Source organism: Protobothrops mucrosquamatus, unplaced genomic scaffold, assembly GCF_001527695.2.
Source record: "Protobothrops mucrosquamatus isolate PMUCROS unplaced genomic scaffold, P.Mucros_1.0 scaffold_212, whole genome shotgun sequence".
Taxonomy (NCBI): domain Eukaryota; kingdom Metazoa; phylum Chordata; class Lepidosauria; order Squamata; family Viperidae; genus Protobothrops; species Protobothrops mucrosquamatus.
Window position 1 is genome coordinate 42,654 of NW_015386288.1, and position 18,360 is coordinate 61,013.

Genomic DNA, 18,360 nt, shown 5'->3' on the forward strand with positions numbered 1-18,360 from the left:
TAATGATACCACTAGATGGCGCTATGACTAGAAATAAGGCTGTCTCCAATCCACCCCAAAGATTCCGGTTTCAAGACCCGCGCCTCCCGCTCTAAGCCTCTCTAGGCTCATACTTGTAGGCTTTTGGCGCATGCGTACTCGCAAAACTGCTGCGACGAATTAAAACGCTGACGGCCATCCAACAACCTACTCAGGTTTGAAGGAGCATGCGCCAGATCAAAGCTAACGGTGCTCTCACTCGGGACGAACGATGACCTCCTGCGCCTGCGCGCTAGCTCAAACAACGGTGGCCGACGAGGTTCTTTCTCGGCTTCCTTCCGTGACCGCACATCGCTAATCCCATCTGCCTCGCAACGAGCTTTGCCCCCATTGACGCTACCTTCTACTTTACGTGACGCTGGGCCCGGAGTATTTCTTCCGTAAGCGAGGTTCTTATCGGCTTTCAGGACTCCGCTGCTCAGGTATTGCTTTGCGGGACTGAGAATAGGTAGTTCCTGGTTTTTCAGTGCGCCAATATTCTTCCGCGAACGTTGAGAAAAGCCAGCGTTATTCTTCCGCGAGGAATACATAGTTCCGGCGGCTGCCTTCTTTCTCTCGTATCCGTCCACGGGCGGTTGCTTAGCAACTACATCTGACAGGAGGACGTGTATCTCTCCGCCAATTATTATAGGCCCATCTCTCCCTAGAAATTGTGTTTTTTAATCCCAAACTTTGTGATGGTTCATCAGAACTGTAGCACTTTTTGCACACGCTCAATAGTATTAGTTGCTTGCATTCTGCTTCCCCAATATTGTTCTGCCTTATTTAGGTCACTTTTAGCCAATAAGTTCCTTAGAGTTTGCTTTTTCTATGATTCCTACTCTTGTATTTGTTTACTTGGTTTTTGAATTTATATAGCTGTCCACCTCATGTATGTGAGATTGGACAGCATACACAATTAAAACACAAAGCTAAACAACATAATCCAAGAACAAACGGCAAAAACAGTAAAAATAACCTATAATGACAAAAATGTAGGGCAGATTGCATGCTATCTCTCTCTCTGCAGCATATTATTTTAGTTCAGAATGATAAACTGCCTTGGAAATGGTATTTCTTCCTCCGTGCCTTAATGGGTCAAACATACGATATAGTAGGAAAAATAAAACATCAAAATAAAAAAATCTAGAATTTACAATTAAGCTCACTCAGTCTCCCCCAAGGGGGGGACACGAGCAGGGAAGAGCTGACCTTCACATAAATGAATACTATGTAAAGGTAGTCCATGTTTAGCGACATAATTGGGACTAGAAACTTGGTTATTAAGCAGTGACTGCTTCCGATCTTTGTTTTCCTTTGTTTTTCTGCAAAGATCGTAAATATGAGTATTGGCCACAAAGTTGCTTTTTCATCATAGACATAACAGAATGGTTGCTAAACGAGGCAGTCGCTAAATAAGGACTAACCATGTTGCTTTGAGGGCTTAAGCAATTCTTCCCCTAGTGAATAGTGGCAGAGGTGTGTAGCTTTTAGCCCACATCCCCAGTCCTATACACACACTGCTTCCAAGGTTAAGTTTTTCTTTTGGTCCTCGTATTTGAAGCCTGATATTTTCAGGTGATGCTTCTCCACTACTCCATCCTAAATGTCATGCCTTTTTCTTCTGAGGTTAGATAATACAATTCTTCACTCATGTGATCATTCCAAAGGTAGATGGGACTCTTGTTCTCTTCCCAGATCCCATTTTCACATGTCGGAGTCGGGCCACAGTCAGCCTGGATTGTATGAACGACGCCGTCGCTGGAATCGGGAGAAAGAACTGGGTCACCAAAGCCTGTCTGGACCAGGGCGAGAGCGTGACTATGTCCCCTGGGACCGGGACCGGGACCGAGACCGGCGGGTAAAAGTCTACACTTTGGGTGGCATGGCCATAAGGGCAGGGATCCACCTTAAGTCTGACCCCGATTTCATTGTAGGAACCGATGGATGAACCAGTGGGGACAATGATGCAGAAGACACCCATCATTCTGGCCAAACCTCCTGCAGAAAGGGTAGGTAGGAGAACATGGTCCACCACTTTTAGGTTTTATAAAAATACCTGATATATCATTTGGAACCCAGAATTCACCAAGGGAGGTTTCTTCATTCAAGGATAACCATAGAACCCTATTTAGCTGCTAATTCTTGTCTCAGTCATTGGGGAAAAATAGATTTAACTTTTACACCTCAATGGGTGTAATAGAAATTTGGGTTCCTGACCACCTATTAATTTTTCTTGTTACCTCCAACTTCCAAATCGTCTATAGGTAGTTCTCGACTGATGACTGTCAACTGAGCCCGAATTTCAGTTGTAAGTTGTGGTGGTTCTTAAGTGGGTCATTGCGTGACCACACCTGATTGCAAAATTTAACTTAGCAAATGTTTCATTTAGCAGCAGAAATTTTGGACTCAGTTGTGGCCATATCTACACACCTGAAAGGGATTTTGGATCTTGGCTTGCTTGTCTTCACAGTCCAAGGTGGCTCCAGCCTCCGCTCCTGGCCCAGCACCTGCTGCTGCTCCTCCTATGGAAAAGCCCATTGTGCTGATGAAGTCCAGAGAGGAAGGCAAAGGCCCTGCCGGAACCACGGAGGTGTCTGCTCAGCCCCCAGCAGCTGTGGCCAAGGTGGAGAAGGAAGGCCAGCGTCCCACCCAGCCAGTCTATCAGATCCAGAATCGGGGTATGGGCTCGGCTGCATCCAGCGGCGTTATGGACCGTAAGTCTGGACCAAAAGGCCACTTCTTTGGATGAAAGCATTGTTATCTCTGGCAGCCGATAAGGAGCATCTCTCCTGGCAACTCAAGGGCAGGCACGGTATGGCTTGGAATGGTTAGACCTGCCTCTTGAAATGAACTGCTGGCCCTCTCATCCCCAAGTATAGAAGAGTCTTTTCCCTGGCCCGTTTCAATGTCTTGCCCTCAGCACTACTCGACGGGCGATTCAAGAGGCTCCTGTTTAGTGAGCGACTATGCCCCTGTGATAGGGCTGAAGTTGAAACTGTGGAGCATGTCTTATCATACTGCCCTATGTATAACACAGCCAGAATTAAATTACTGTCTCTCCTTGGAATTGATCCCTCTGGTTCTAATGTTAGTAATTTGGTCTTATATTGTCTAGGGGATGGCTCCTCCTATATTACTTCTCAGGTTTCTAAATTTCTTTTAAGAGCTGTAACTATTAGAGGAGAATGTTGTAATTCCCTTTAGCCAAGGCTTCTGGTGCTTAATTGTTTGTGACTATATTTTTCTTGTGTTTTCTTTTGTTGCACTTGCATTTTGGTCTGTGACCGCAAAATAAAATTATTATTATTATTACTGTTGGCCCTCGATCTTGACTTAATTATTCAACAAGGGAGTCAGTGGGAGGTGTAATATTGGCATATGTTGCCTGTATGGGGAGCTTGTGGATTAAGGTGTCACTTGCTGATTTTTTTTTCAGCTGTGGTTGGCCAGGCAAAGTTGTTAGCCCCGGAGAAGATGAAACATAGCATCAAGCTAGTGGATGACCAGATGAACTGGTGTGACAGCGCTATTGAGGTATTTGGAGTATCTTCTAGAAGCTTTTCTTGCTTGCTTACTCTTTTTTGTATTCTGATTCTCCCATTCTGGCATGTTTCTTGGAAACCCTGCGTTGATCTGGCTAGTTGCTCTGAACCTCTTGCTTTTCAAAGCTTCTGGCTGTCTTTTCATTTGCTTCTTTGTTTTAATTGATTTTTATAGTTTCCAAATAACCTTTTCCCCTCTACTTTCTATTGAGCTATATGGAAGGGGTTTAGTTTTTATTAACTTTGTATTCTTTCCCAACCCATTTTTCTAAGTGGGTTAGAAATTACATGTATGTATGTCTGTATCTTATTTTTGGCTGAAATGCAATTTGGAAAAAAAAAAGAACAAGATTAAAAAGAGTGCAAACCAATAAAGAATAGATTGATAAGCTCCATCATTGCTAGCCAATACAAGAGGATTATGTTTTGTTTTAGAACGAAGATAACAGATATTAAATTGCCTTCATTCCTTTATGAGGTGTTAACGCTTACAATTGTTCCCTTTTCCTCTTTCTCTCCCTTATATTAGTATCTCCTGGACCAAACAGATGTGCTTGTAGTTGGGGTATTAGGACTGCAAAGTACTGGGAAGTCCATGGTGATGTCACTGCTATCAGCCAATCAACCTGAAGAAGATCAGAGGTGGGTGGGCTTTAGGAAGAGGAAATGCCTTGCCATTGGATACCGGATTGATCCAAAAAGGATTGCAGTGAGCTTTGAAAATGAACCGAATAAGGAAGATTGTTATGGAGCTCTTCTTAATTTACTAATGGGCATTACGTTTGGAAGTTTTTTTTTAATTGCTTTAATGTAGCAAAAAAAGAAAAGAAAAGCAGAGAACAAAGGGACCAACAAAAACATAGAACATACAGGAATCAATTTCAACTTAATTTAATTAAACATTGTTAAGGTTTGACCTCATGAAATAACATTGACCTGTCTTTCCATTGCATTGATAGAGATCTAATTCCTGCACGTACAGTGAATACATACTGGTGGTCATAGTTTATAAATCTAGGAGACACCCTGCCTTTCTTTTTCTGCCTTTGCTGTTACTTGCTAAACCTGTAATTCTGTCCCTGTGATGTTCCAGATTGTTGGCATACTGGGCCAAGTATCCATTACTAGTTCAGAAATTTTCATTTGGCTTCCTTGCTGTTGGAATAGTCTTGTTTTAAATACATAAGTTATTATTTTCAGCTGTTGCAGCCGCTTCTTTTTTTTCTTAGAGAAGCTAAACTCTAGACCAGGGATCCCTAGCCCCTAGCCCGTGGCCCACTACCGCTCCTTCAGCCATTTGGAACCAGCCTACAGGGCAGGTGAACACGTGTGCGTGCGCACATTCTCACTTGCGCAAGCAGTGGACGTGTGTGCCCACTGCTCGCGCTAAATGGAGCTGTGCGTGTGCTTGCCCGCCGCTCACATGGAACCAGTCCCCTTTCCCCCCTGGTCTTAATGCCGGAAAGGTTGACAACTCTGCTGTAGACCCTGCCAGTTTGTTCCTCAAGTATTTGAATGTTTGAAGGTGCCGTGCCCTCAGACCAATTCAGCTAGTCAATGTATTTCCTGAAGTTTAACCCGTAGATTTCCAGTCATGGTTCATTTTTCTATGAATGCTTTTTCCCTTTTGTAGGACATACGTGTTTCGCACTCAGAGCCAAGAAATCAAGGAGCGTGGGGGCAACCAGACCAGCGGCATTGATTTCTTTATTACTCAGGAGCGAATCATCTTCCTGGATACTCAGGTGGGCGATTTTGTGATCTTTCTGTGGTTTGTTTTCGCTCACAAATCACAATCTCTTGGCTTTTTAGCCTAGTGCAGGGGTAGGCAACCTTGGCTCTTTTATGACTCGTGGACTTCAACTCCCAGAATTCCTGAGCCAGCTATGCTCAGCTCAGGAATTCTGGGAGTTGAAGTCCACGAGTCATAAAAGAGCCAAGGTTGCCTACCCTTGGCCTAGTGCCTTTACTACGAAACCAAACTGGCACTCTCTTTATTTGTTCATTATAAATGCTGCTTCCAAGAGTTTGTTACACAAACAATATCAATTAGTACAACGTGTATTTGGGACCCCTGTCCTCCATTCAGTTCTTTCAAGAGGGAGGATTAGCTTTCATTGAGAACTGAGGGCAGGACTTGGATTGCTTTGGCTAAGGAATGACAGCTAACAATCTCCCAATTGTGTTCCTTCTCCTTTCTGTAGCCCATTCTCAGCCCCTCCATCCTAGACCACCTGATCAATAACGACCGCAAGCTGCCGCCGGAGTACAATCTACCCCATACCTATGTTGAGATGCAGGTAATGGTCCATCTTATCTTTTGTAGAGCAGGGGAGGGAGAAGTGGCTGCAAGAAATACCTGCAGCACTTTCACTTCAGGTAAGCACCAGAGCAGGGGTAGGCAACCTTGGCTCTTTTATGACTGGTGGACTTCAACTCCCAGAATTCCTGAGCCAGCATGGCTCAGCCTGGAAACCTCTCCCTTTCCCCTCAGCATGGCTGGCTCAGGAATTCTGGGAGTTGAAGTCCACGAGTCATAAAAGAGCCAAGAGTGCCTACCCCTGCACCAGAGCGAATCTGCCTATGGAAATGTTGAGGGCCCTGATCCGTTTTGCTGTTGAAAGAATACAAAAGTTGGAAAACACAGGGACAATAAACCTGTTTTCTTCATTTCCTTTTTTATTATTTATATTAATTGAGGATTTCATATAAAGTAAAAAGCAATTCTTAAGAAAATGAGAGAAAAAAAAGAAAACGGTAAGAAAAAAAAGGGAAAGAAAAAAAATTCCTAAACTTATGAAATGTAATTAATTCCAGTCTTCCCTTCAACAGATATTAACAAACCTATTGTTTCCCCTCCCTTCTAACTTTTCTAGAAATTTCTTCAACCCTTTTAATTTAATTCATTGAATAACTAAATTTAATTTAATCCATTGAATAACTAAATTTCACTTTTTTTATTAAAAAGTCCATAAAAGTCTTCCAGTCGTTTCAAAAAGCACCTTGTTTTCTGGTCATTTTTACAACTTCCACTAATTCTGACTTTGTGGGAATTTCTACTCTTCCACCTTTGACCACGTCATAATCCTGTCTTCTTCTTTTCCTTACATTAGTTGTTTCAGTCTTCTTGCCGTTTCCCTTCATTGTAACTTACATTTCATTGGGTTGGACTGTCAATCAATTCACCATCCTTAAATGATTACCGTGATGTCATCAGTTCTGGAACAGAGAGATTCTTTGTTCTTGTGAGCACAGCTCCAGACCAAGAATTTTGGCATGCATCCAAAGGCCCTTTCCTGTCTTTCTGCCTGCTTACTTGAAATTTCTTTTTAGTCCCTTCAGATCGCTGCCTTCCTCTTCACCGTCTGCCATGTGGTGATTGTGGTACAAGACTGGTTTACTGACTTGAGCCTATACAGGTGAGAGATGGGTTGGAATAAGCCCTATTGTGAACAAAGAATTATAGTCAACTGTTTGAAGTCCAAAGTCCTTTAATAATTGATTTTCCTGCTGCTTAAGGCCAGTGTACAATCTATTCTTTTCAACAAAAACTTGAATTCTGAAACCTTACCTGTAAATGTCACTAAATATTAATTCTCTGAATGTAGGTATTTTGGGGTCTCTAGATAATAGCGAGACTGCTAAAGGTCTTCCCTCTTTCACCTCTTCTGACAAGGTTAACATTGGGAGATATTTTTTGCAGTATCAAAATTAGGGAAGTATAACAGAAGAATCCTGCCATCTTTCCTCTTAATAATGGAAGATTTACTACTAGTTGAGGGGTTTTCTTCTCCATTTGCAGGTTCCTTCAGACAGCTGAAATGGTAAAGCCCTCCACGCCGTCTCCCAGCCATGAATCCAGTAGCTCCTCTGGCTCCGATGAAGGGACAGAATACTACCCACACATCGGTATGGAAGAACAGAAATTTTCTCCTTTGTACTGTCCCGTCTCCGAATGAGGTGGTGTTGGGCTGGAAGACAGGAAGTGATGGGTGGCTAAAGTAGAAAATTGTGAAAAAGGGTGGGATTAGGAGAGGCCAAAGACCTCACCACAAGTCCCTCTTCATAGTATCTTCCTGTGTGTGGTGGAATGTAGTCTGGATTCCCAGGGGGAGAGGCTGTGATCCAGAGGGCCAAGAGGCCACGAAGTTTAGATAGCTTGACTGGGAGGAAGAGGGTCGAGATGGCTCCTTCCTAGCTATTTTCAGAGTATACCTTTATATACTTTGGATTTAATTATAGAAGTACTTTGCTTTAATTTGGCAAGATTTCTGTCTGTAGGTGATGAACAATGAAGGAAACTGCTTGGAAGTAATTCTGGATTGTCTTTCTTGGTTCTTGGGGCCTGTGGCATATATCTAGTTCAGTGTTTCTCAACCTGAACAACTTTACGATTTGTGGACTTCAAGTCCCAGCATTCCTCAGCCAGCATGCTGGCTGGAGAATTCTGGGAGTTGAAGTCCACACATCTTAAAATTGCTGAGGTTGAGAAACACTGATCTAGTTGCTTTCCATATATTTTTCCTTTATTCTTGCATGAGAATTACAAGTTCTTTGCAGATTTCCAAATTCTGTCGTTGTACAGAATCTTCCTATACAGAAGCTCCACCAAGAACCTTTTATTAGGAAATCAGAAAAAAAAATATCTTTCTTTTTAGCTTGGCTGAGTTCTGGCTTGTGGAAGGCAAGGATTTATTCTGAGTTCTGAGCTGAGAGCACGAGTTCTGAGCTGAGAGCACGAGGACCCTGAACTCATGACTCTTGTGAATGGTGACTCTTTCCCCCTCCTCTCCCCTCTCTAGTTTTTCTCCAAAACAAAGCCAAGAGGGAAAATTTCTGTCCTCGGAACCTGAAGCAGATGCATATCGTTATCGACAAGATTATGATGCATTCACACCTGAAATACAAAGGTAAGGATTTGCTTTCCGGTTCGCTCAGAGGGCTGGGTTCCGGTTCTGGAATGGGAATGCAATTCAAGTGGGTAGTGGACAAAGCAAGATTCTGATTCCGATATGAGGAAAATGAGACGCTGGCATGATTTCTGAAGGAATTAATCCAATATTAAATCCTCTTGTGTGTGAAAAACCGCCTTTGTAAAAAAAAAAATAAGCAGATGGTGCTGACTTTCTACGTACAGTTTTTAGGACGGGCTCGAGCAATACAGATCTTTTACAAAAGATGTGCAAGGTATTTTATGAACGGACCGGCCAGTACTGGAAGGGCTGTGTCTGGATCAAAGCATTCTGGCCGTGGATTTGGAGCATATAATTTTGATTTAGAGGCAGATCCGGAGTATGTGTTTTCTGGCAGAATTGTGGGATGGGAGGCAGCAGGGAAAATTCAAGGCCATCTGGATTGGTGTGTGGGATCAAATGTAGAGGGAACCTGGGAACCAGAAGGTAAGGAACTAGGTTTTCTAACTGATGACCATGGCTGTTCCTGGCAGCCATTTGCTGCTCAGATGCTGTTGCACTAGATCAGGGGTTGGCCACCTTAAACTCTTAAAGAGCCACTTGGACCCGTTTCCCAGAGAAAAGAAAACACTGGGAGCCACAAAACATGTGCGCGTGCACACAAGGGAGGGGGGAGAGAAAGAGAGAGAGAGGGAGAGAGAGAGAGATGCTGCTTTCTGTTTCCTGCTTTCTGCTGAGACGCAGCAAAGGCAGGAGCCCCGCCCAATAAGCTTGTCAGCTTGTCCAACAAATGCGTGAAGCCACTCTCTTTTTTACACAGGGGGGGGGGAAGCGCAAGTGCCTATCTCTGTCTCTCTCTCTCTGCAAATGGCAGAAGAGGCTGGGAGCCGCAGGAGAAGGCTCAAATAGCCACATGTGGCTCCGGAGCCGCGGGTTGCCGACCCGTACACTAGATGATGTGTAGAATCGGTGATTGGAGGGTGAACATGCCCACCTGAAGGAAATGTCCATTCAACAGGCTCACATTCAGAGGAGTCATATGCATCACAAAGGATTAGTCCCCCCCCCCCAAAAAAAGAAAAATATATTCACTCACTAATAGAAACTTGGATTCACGTTTTTCTGGATGGCTCAGCCTGACAAAAGACAGGAAAACTTAGAAGTCTCACTTTTTTCCTACTAGGTACTCTTTCCATGCTTGAATGTAACATTTTCCCTGGCCTGCCACAGAGCTACCTGGACACAGAGGTCAACCTGTTCTTACTGCCCTTCATGGATTCTGAAACAGATGACGTGTTACCCAGAGCAAGTGAGTCGAGAATTCACTTCCCAGCCTTTTCTTGTCCTTAGGTCAGAATGCAAAGCTCCTCCATTTCCTTCTTCCAGATTGGCTCCTCTCCAAATAAAGCATCCAGGTAGAGCAAATGTGCAAAACATTTCCCAGCCTTCATTCCGGTTGAAAAACAGGGTGGTCCAACCACATTCTGGAGTCAGATCACTTCAGGTTCACGGTGAACCAGCCCTTCTGGTTTTGGAATACGTTGAAATGTTTTGAACACATCTTGTCCCAAACATAAAAGATGACAAACCTGAATTTAAGATACCTATTTAATTAGAACATCCTGACTTGGAGCAATTGCTTTCGTTATGAAAGTTTCTATGGTGTAACGACCCACTTCAATCCCACCTCTTAAGAAAGCAGAACTCTTGGGAACAATTTCTTCCAACAGGAACTTTTATTAAGAGTAGTTGATGGCAGGCATAATAGACAGGATCTGAGGGATTCCCCCACAGATCGATGTTTTAAAGTGTCCCTAAGCAGACTCCACCCCACAGTTCTTTCTGGGCGGTTCAGACCGGCAAATCCCCAGGTGTTAAATCCAGGAAAGATAACATCAGTCCGGCTCCGTTGTGCAGGTTCATTCAACAGCTCTTCACACCTTATTCTGCTGACCGGAGAAATAAACCAGATCCCAGCCCGGTAGGGAGGAGAAATTCAGAGAAGGCGAATAAACAAAAGGTTACTTTGTAGTGAATAGAGGAAGTGAAAGTAATAAAACCAGCATGCATATTTCCCCCGTCCCTCTTGGGAGTATGGCAGAATCCAGGGAAAGGTGAGAATTGGTTTTAGATCAGAGAAGATAGATAGAAAGGAAATATAACTGGATTCTGAACAGAACGTGGAGAGGAGATACTGCCATTTCTTACTTTTTAGCCCCCCCCCCCCCCTACACATATATACAACAACTAACACAGCAGGCAGTTTCTCTTGAAACAAAGAAAATCTGAACTGAGTTTTGCATTTTAGTAGGCAGGTAGAAGTGCTTAATAGACAATTTTAATGAGAAACGGGGAGGAAAAGACAAGGGTTTTTTTTTTTCCTGACAGATTTCTGCTCAACATAATGAGTTGTATCATTCTGTCCCAATAAGATCATTTATAGAATTTTGGGGCTTCCATTTGTTTGAATATTGAATCAGACAGGGATTCGTGTCCTAAGATAAGGGGAAACTTGCTAACTATGGGGATGACAGCTGTAGCTTCCATGCTCCTGTGGGATTGTTCACAATCTTTTGGGGAGGGTGCATTTGTTGGCCGTGCCAAAAAGGGGAGCAAACACCCCGTCTTCCATTTACTTTTTCTACAGCCCCGGGAAGTGGCCCTCTCTTCTCCCTCCTTCCCGGATACAAAGGACACCCCAGCTTCCAGTCTCTGATTGCCAAGCTTCGGAGCCAGATGATGTCCATGTCCCGGCCTCAGCTCTCCCATACCATCCTGACAGAAAAGAACTGGTAAGCCTGTGTTTTAACTGCAGCTGAGGCCGGCGGGAGTTGTGGCAGCTGAGGCATCCTAGATCAGGTCATCCATCTCCCACCTTGGAGGAAGAAGCTAATGGGTGCGCTCCAGACCTCTTGCATCAGACACCGCAGGCTTTGCCCGTGAAGGTCCACCCCATAGTGGAGAACTTTGACCATGTGCACATTGGCCCTAATCTTGACTTTTTTCCCCCCCAGGTTCCACTATGCAGCACGCATCTGGGATGGCGTCAAGAAGTCCTCTGCTCTCTCCGAATATAGCCGGCTGTTGGCGTGAGCACAGCGTCTCCATACTGGGACTGCTGAGAGAGGCAGCTCCAGCCCTGAGCTGGAGCAGACCAGGGTATCTGCCCCCTCCACGCCAAGGATGATGTGTCCCCCAGAGAGGGGAGCTGCACTCCTTCGGTGGTGCCAGGCAGGATATAAGAGGAAAAAATGCAGGGGTGGCTTTTCATCCCTAGAGGACGGCCGTTCTGCCTCCTGTTGAAAATGGATCTTGTCCCTTGGGATCTGGCCTAGATGGGAGGGCCTCTCCTGTACTAAAAGCCATTCCAGAGCTGCCAGTGTCCTTCGAACAAGGAAGTGTCCGAAGACCATCTGCAATCTCCTGGTGGGAGGGGGGACAGTGGAACCCCTCTGCATTGGAATAGCAGGTGAGGCCAAAGGTCGATGGGGAGTTAGTGTCGTTTGCGTAGTCACAGGGTGTCCCCCCTACTTCAGTGTGTCGCTCATAAAAGCTTTCATTTTGTGGGGCATGTATCTTGCCTCTTATCTCTCTATTCCAGCCTGTGTCCCTTGCCCCCGTTTGGCCCTGTTTTTCCTGGTCCTCTGATGCAAGCTGGGCAGACCTCTCCTTTTTGCATGGATGGTTATTCTTGTTTAATAAACTGTAGAAGCTGCTTCAGTTTTGGTGGAATTTTTCACACACATACACACACTCACTCACTCACTGCTGTGTTATCACCTGTGCTTGACAAATGCAGCAATTTCCTTTTCATTCAAACTTGCTGTTCTTAAAAACTGTGTTTGCCGTTGAAAGGAAAATATCCTCCGTGGGACTTAAAAAGGCGAATAAGCCAGCTTGCTCAGATTAGAAGCGAAAGAGCAACTTCTGAACGATCCATTGTCATTCTACAGGCTCATGAAACTTGCAACTGTTCCAACCATTCACAGACAAACATATTTGTTTCTATTCGTTTTATTTTATTCATTCGTTTTAAGAAATCTGTATGGCAGCCCAACGCTCACACAAATGTCACTGAACAGCGTGTACCAACATAGTAGAAAAAGTGTTTGATTGATAATGTAGCATGAAGTCATTGACTCCTAGCAGCCACACAGATTTTCTCCACGATGATCTGTTTCCAGTCCGATCTTTTAGGTCTGCCAACAGTGCCCTCATCACCACTATAACTGAATCCATCCACCTCATTGAGGACCTCTTTCCTTCAACTTTTCCCAGTGTTGTAGCCTTCTCCAGAGAATAATAGAAGAAGAATAGAATAATATAGTTGGAAGGAAGCTTGGAGGTCTTCCAGTTCAACCTCCTGCTCAAGCAGGAGACTGTAGTGTATACCATTCTAGACAAGTGGCTGTCCAGTCTCTTCTTCAAAGCCTCCAGTGATGGAGCACACACAACTTCTGGAGGCAAGCTGTTCCACTGGTTAATTGTCCTCACTGTCAGGAAATTTCTCCTTAGTTCTAGGCTGGTTCCCTCTCTATAATATGCTAATAAGAGTAATTTGCATGATGTATTTCCAAAGTAGGATAATTTGAGCCTGGTCAATTTAGCCTTGAGTAAGAACTCTGGATTGATTTGTTCAATGATCTCACTGTCACAGGGAATGCCGTAGCTTGCACAATTCTGATCTTTGTAGGTATAGACACGAATAACTTCCAACAGCTTCATGGCTGCTCTACTGGGTGGTCGTCTATGACCTGTTTCTTGACTGCTTGTGGCTATATTGTTGAACATCTGAGAGGAGCATTAAAATTCATGATGATCTTGAAACAATTCTTTCAACCTTGGGGGCCATCCGGATTTTAGGAAATCTAAAACATTATTGGTACCAGTCTGCAATTTGATAAATTACTCAGCTTCAGTTAAAACCAACTGGGACAATAAGAAAGTATAATTTTACAATTTAAAAAACAGATCATTGCAAGAAGGCCTTTGGTGGATAAAAATGAAGATGTTACCCATTCAATTGTGTCCAACTCTTGGCGATTCTATGGGCCAGGTCTCTCCACATCTGATCTAGCACTATTTTGAGTTTGTCTATGCCAGGGGTAGGCAACCTTGACTCTTTTATGACTCATGGACTTCAACGCCCAGAATTCCTGAGCCAACATGGCTCAGCATGGAAACCTCTCCGTTTCCCCTCAGCATGGCTGGCTCAGGAATTCTGGGAGTTGAAGTCCACGAGTCATAAAAGCCAAAATTGCCTATCCTTGGTCTACACTCTGACTCGTGTCAGCTTTGATGGTTTGGTCAGTTAAAGAATGTGTCAAATATAGGAAATCCTAAATACAGGACAATTTGTGCTTTCCAAATTCAAACCAACTTCATCCTTATTTGTCTTTTCCCTCAAAGAACACTGGGAAGTCTCGTTTTGCAATGATGGCATAATTCTATCCTGGAATCCGTCATACTCACTCTTTATATCTTGCGATAAATGGAAATAAAGTAACCCACCCCTCGGCTATCATAAAAAATTAAATTATTGCAAAAGGTGAAGTTTTGTGCTTCATGTCTCTTTTCCCCTCTTCTAGTTGGTGAATTTAGTTATGGGCTGGTGAAAATACGAAGTATTTGATTCAGTACAATTAACACTAATTGAGTGCTCGTTCCCAATCGGTTCCTCAAGGTCTGAATTCCTTCAGACCTCAGACTCAAAAGCCTTGATGAAAACATTGTGAGCATCGTTGGCCACCTCGTCCAGGCAGCTCTTGAGCATGTAGTAGGTGGTACCAAAGGAGATTCCTCCAGCTGCCACGGAACCAAGTATGGGTATTGCGCTGACGAAGAACTCCATGTACATTAGTGCCCCACCGCCAGCTTTGGTGAGCAGCTTTAGAACTAAGTCTCTGGAGATCTCTTTAGCTAACGGCGAGTTTATTACCTCTTTGATCTCCTCCACAGGCTTGTTGGCCTTCTTAGCCAACCTGGTAAGAGATTCCTCATCCAGGCCAAAACTGTTGAGGTATTTTGAGAGGTGTTTGATCAGGATGGTTATATCACAGGTAACCCCGAGGCCTGGAATGGGCACAGCAGCCACTCCAGCGGAGACAATAGCCAGCTTCCAGATCTCTTTCTGTAAAGCCATCTTCTTTTTCTGCAGGATGTTTAGAGAGATGTTTGGCAAGGCCAGGAGAAAAGCCTGTCTCTTATGGCTTGGCAGTTCCTTCTCCAAGGTTTCCTCCAGCATCCCGAAGTCGTATTTATCAAACTCCCAGTTGGAGAGAAGGAACACTTTGGAATCGGGCATTTTCATGTCCAATAAATGCGCCCGGCAATTTTTTCGTATCTGTTCCAGGATAGTCTCCTCATTGTAAGTTTGTGGCCGGCGTTTTCTGCTGGCCTCCAAATCTGCATCCACTTTGGAGCGCACAAAATAGAAATGCTTCCCCCGGCGACGGATTTCCTGTGCCAGCTGGACATGATGGACCTTGAAGCGTTCTGAGGCAATGAGGATGAAGAAGTCGTAGGAGGGGAAGTGAACCTGCTCCAGGTAAAGGCTGGTGTGGAATGTTGGCGTTCCAATTCCAGGCAGATCCCACAGAGTGACATTGCGGTACTTGGGGTGTGGGTAAGGTGTGGGCTTCTCTGTGGTCTCCACTACCCCGGTGGGGGCAGAAGCAGCTTCGTCGTCTCCTAACCCTCGGATGGCATTGACAAAGGAGGACTTCCCTGACCCAGATTCTCCAGTTACTGCTATGTTCAAGGGGATGTTCTCCAGGACCTGAAGGTTTTCCATAACCTTGGAAATGGCTCTGTCCATTCTCCCTTCTTCAAGGGCATCCTTAATCTCTTCAATCTCTTCATCGGTGATGACATCATAGTCGTTGACAAAATCACCATCCTCATTTGGTGGTATGAACTGATCCTGCCTCGCCATAACAAAGCCTACGAGAAAAGGAGAGGAAAGAAGGTCAATGCAGGTGGTCCTCAACATACGACCACAACATTGCTGTTGCTAAGCAAGACACTTAAGTGAGTTTTGCTCCATTTTACGACCTTCCTTGCCACACAGTTGTTCAGTGAATCAATGTAGTTAAGTTAGTAACCCGATTGTTAAGTGAATCTGGCTTCCCCCATTGACTTTGCTAGTCAGAAGTTCGCAAAAGGGGATCACGTGACCCTGGGACACTGCAACCGTCATAAATGTGAATCAGTTGCCAAGCCTCTGAATTTTGATCACATGATCATGGGGATACTGCAAAGATTGTAACTGTGAAAAAAGGTCACAAGTCACTTTTTTCAGTCCCATTGCAACTTTGAACAGTCACTAAATGAACTGTTAGTAGTCCTTGAACTGCCAAGGACTACTTGTGCACCATTCCGTTATTTAACAGAAATGACTTTATTTAGCCACCCAGTAATGTTCCTTTGACTGAGTTCACATATCACGCTAAGTCTTACATTGTTTGATTTAGTTCAGTGGTGGTGAACCTATGGCACGGGTGCCAGAGGCGGCACTCAGAGCCCTCTCTGTGGGCACGCGCATCGTTGCCCCAGTCCTAGGCCTTCAGCTGGGTTTTATAAAACCTTTTCGCTTTAGGCCTCCGTCGCCGTGTGCAAAAAAAAAAAAGGTTCAATCAATCAGTCAATTTCAACTTCTTGCGGGGAAAAGAAAGATCTTGCAAAGTTGGAATTGATTGATTGAACTTTTTAGTCCCACCCAGTCTGCCGTTATCACCGCAGCCACGCCCACCCAATGGGCCACACCCACCCAATGGGCCACATCCACCCAATGGGCCGTACCCACCCGGCACCTGACGATGCATAAGTGGGTTTTGGGTTGCAGTTTGGGCACTCGGTCTCTAAAAGGTTCGCCATCACTGATTTAGTTGATAACCGGGACGACGACTGAAATTTTGTCGAAACTTCTGTGGGCTCTTTCCACTGAATTCTGCTTCTTTTGAGGTACCTCATCAGCCATTTTGCACCAGGCTACGACAAACAACGATTTGTTCCCATGTTTACCTTGCTTCCTCTCTTCCAGTTTGGATTCCAAAAAGTGACAAAACCATTCTCCTCCCCCAGCCCGCTTTTAATCGCTCTGTTTTCTGTGTCTGACTTTGAACCCCTCCCTCTCTCTCTCTCTCTCTCTCTCTCTCCCTATCTCTCTCTCTCTCTCTCTCACACACACACACACACATACCCCTCCCTCGCAGAGTTGTTGTAGGAAAATGGAGGAGGAATGAAGCATTAAGCTTGAGCTGCTGAACCAAAGGCAGAATAATAAAGGCTCCTTTCCTCCCCCCCCTGCACCCCCAATTCTCAAACTCAATGCAACTTGTTTCTCTTTTAAGCTTGCAACATTCCCCCCCCCTTGTCCCCCATTTGCCTCTTTCTTTGGCCCCTTCCCTCTGCATCCCTCCCCCGTTTTCTCCCTCTCCTCTAAACTGCTCCAGTCGCCCGGAATGGGAATGATCCCCAGTCCTTTGGGCATGCTTTGGGTATCCTTTGGGCATAGAATAATAATAATAATAATAATAATAATAATAATAATAATAATAATAATAATAATAATAATAATAATTGGAAGGAACCTTGGAGGTCATCTAGTCCAGCTCCCTGCTCAGGCAGGAAACCCTATACCATTTCGGACAAATGGGTTGTCCAGTCTCTTCTTAAAAACTTCCAGTGTTGGAGCATTCACCGCTTCTGGAGGCAGGTTGTTCCACTGGTTAATTGTTCTCACTGTCAGGAAGTTTCTCCTTAGTTCTAGGTTGCTTCTCTCCTTGATCAGTTTCCAGTTTCCAGGCGCTTTGGAGAATAGCTTGACTCCCTCTTCTTTGGGGCAGCCCCTGAGATACTGGAAGACTGCTATCCTGTCCCCCCTCGTCCTTCTCTTCCTTAAACTAGACATACCCAATTCCAGCAACTGTTCTTTATACGTTTTAGCCTCCAGTCCCCTAATCATCTTTGTTGCTCTTCTCTGTACTCTTTCTAGAGTCTCAACGTCTTTTTTACATCGCGGTGATCAAAACTGGATGCAGTATTCCAAGTGTGGCCTTACCAAGGCCTTGTAAAGTGGTATTAATACTTTTAGGGTTGCCAGGTGTCTACTATTTGAGCGGACAGTCCGCTTTTTTCACATTATGTTCACTATTTTTTTTCACAAAATAGACATTTTTTTAATTCAAAAGCTTTATGATGAAATGGTACGTAATCTAAAGCTGTACAGTCTACTTTTTTTTACTACTTAACCCCCCCCCCCCGCTTGTCCACTATTTTTGGGAAGCAGACCTGGCAATACTTTACATTTGGACAGGGTTTTAGTGCATTCATAACTTTACATGGTCAAGAAGGCCTGGAAGCCTCTGTCCAAAAGAATCAACATCCCCCGCCCCCATAAGTTTGGCCAAGAGCGGGGGCGACCTCGGTGGCGGCGGCCCCACCATCGGGGGTTGCTGGGGTGCGCTCTCCCCGCCGCACGTTACCGCTGGCGTTGACTTTACCTGGCGCCGGAGAGTTCGGGAGCCGAAGCGCTTTCTCGTCCCGACAACTTCGGAGCCGCGTTTCCTGCTTCTCGCCTCTGCACGCTCGTCTGAATTCGCCCAGAAGTTTTATGCGGTGGCGCTGCTGCCCCCTCCTGGAAGGAACTCGGTCGTGGGAAGCCGAGGCGTTCCCCTGCTGAAAAGCGGAAAGCCCCCCTGAGTTTTGTGCGATTGGCACAAAATCTGGGATGGGAAGGGAGGGAGAGAGAGGGAGAGGGCGAGAGAAAAAGCGAAAGAGCGAGCGAGCGAGCGAGAGAGAAGAGGGGAAAAGAGAGAGAGCAAAGAAGAAAGAGAAAAGACAGAGAGAAAGAGAAGAGAGAGAGAGAGAAAAAGGGGGAAGAG

General features: G+C 44.8%; 2 protein-coding genes across 2 annotated transcripts; one reads left to right on the top strand and one right to left on the bottom strand.

The window, feature by feature from the left end:
- The first annotated feature begins 304 nt into the window (after positions 1-304).
- SMG9 (SMG9 nonsense mediated mRNA decay factor) lies at positions 305-12,190 on the top strand. The gene is made up of 14 exons (XM_015826831.1): positions 305-461; positions 1,717-1,879; positions 1,956-2,030; positions 2,492-2,735; positions 3,458-3,555; positions 4,093-4,205; positions 5,197-5,308; positions 5,768-5,863; positions 6,897-6,982; positions 7,366-7,472; positions 8,366-8,473; positions 9,660-9,785; positions 11,124-11,268; positions 11,491-12,190. Exons 2-14 carry the CDS (start codon positions 1,730-1,732, stop codon positions 11,567-11,569), a joined length of 1,539 nt encoding a protein of 512 aa, XP_015682317.1. The 5' UTR covers positions 305-461; positions 1,717-1,729; the 3' UTR covers positions 11,570-12,190.
- Positions 12,191-13,764: 1,574 nt separating this feature from the next.
- Positions 13,765-18,056, bottom strand: LOC107297529 (interferon-inducible GTPase 5). The gene is made up of 2 exons (XM_015826895.1): positions 17,980-18,056; positions 13,765-15,418 (listed from the first exon to the last, which is right to left on the bottom strand). Exon 2 carries the CDS (start codon positions 15,408-15,410, stop codon positions 14,172-14,174), a length of 1,239 nt encoding a protein of 412 aa, XP_015682381.1. The 5' UTR covers positions 15,411-15,418; positions 17,980-18,056; the 3' UTR covers positions 13,765-14,171.
- Positions 18,057-18,360: the final 304 nt, after the last annotated feature.

Coding starts and splice junctions, on each gene's coding strand:
- SMG9 (XM_015826831.1), top strand. CDS start 1,730: ATGTCGGAGTCGGGCCACAGTCAGCCTGGATTGTATGAACGACGCCGT. Junction 5,309..5,767: donor TCATCTTCCTGGATACTCAG/GTGGGCGATTTT, acceptor TCCTTTCTGTAG/CCCATTCTCAGCCCCTCCAT. Junction 8,474..9,659: donor TTCACACCTGAAATACAAAG/GTAAGGATTTGC, acceptor TTTTCCTACTAG/GTACTCTTTCCATGCTTGAA.
- LOC107297529 (XM_015826895.1), bottom strand. CDS start 15,410: ATGGCGAGGCAGGATCAGTTCATACCACCAAATGAGGATGGTGATTTT.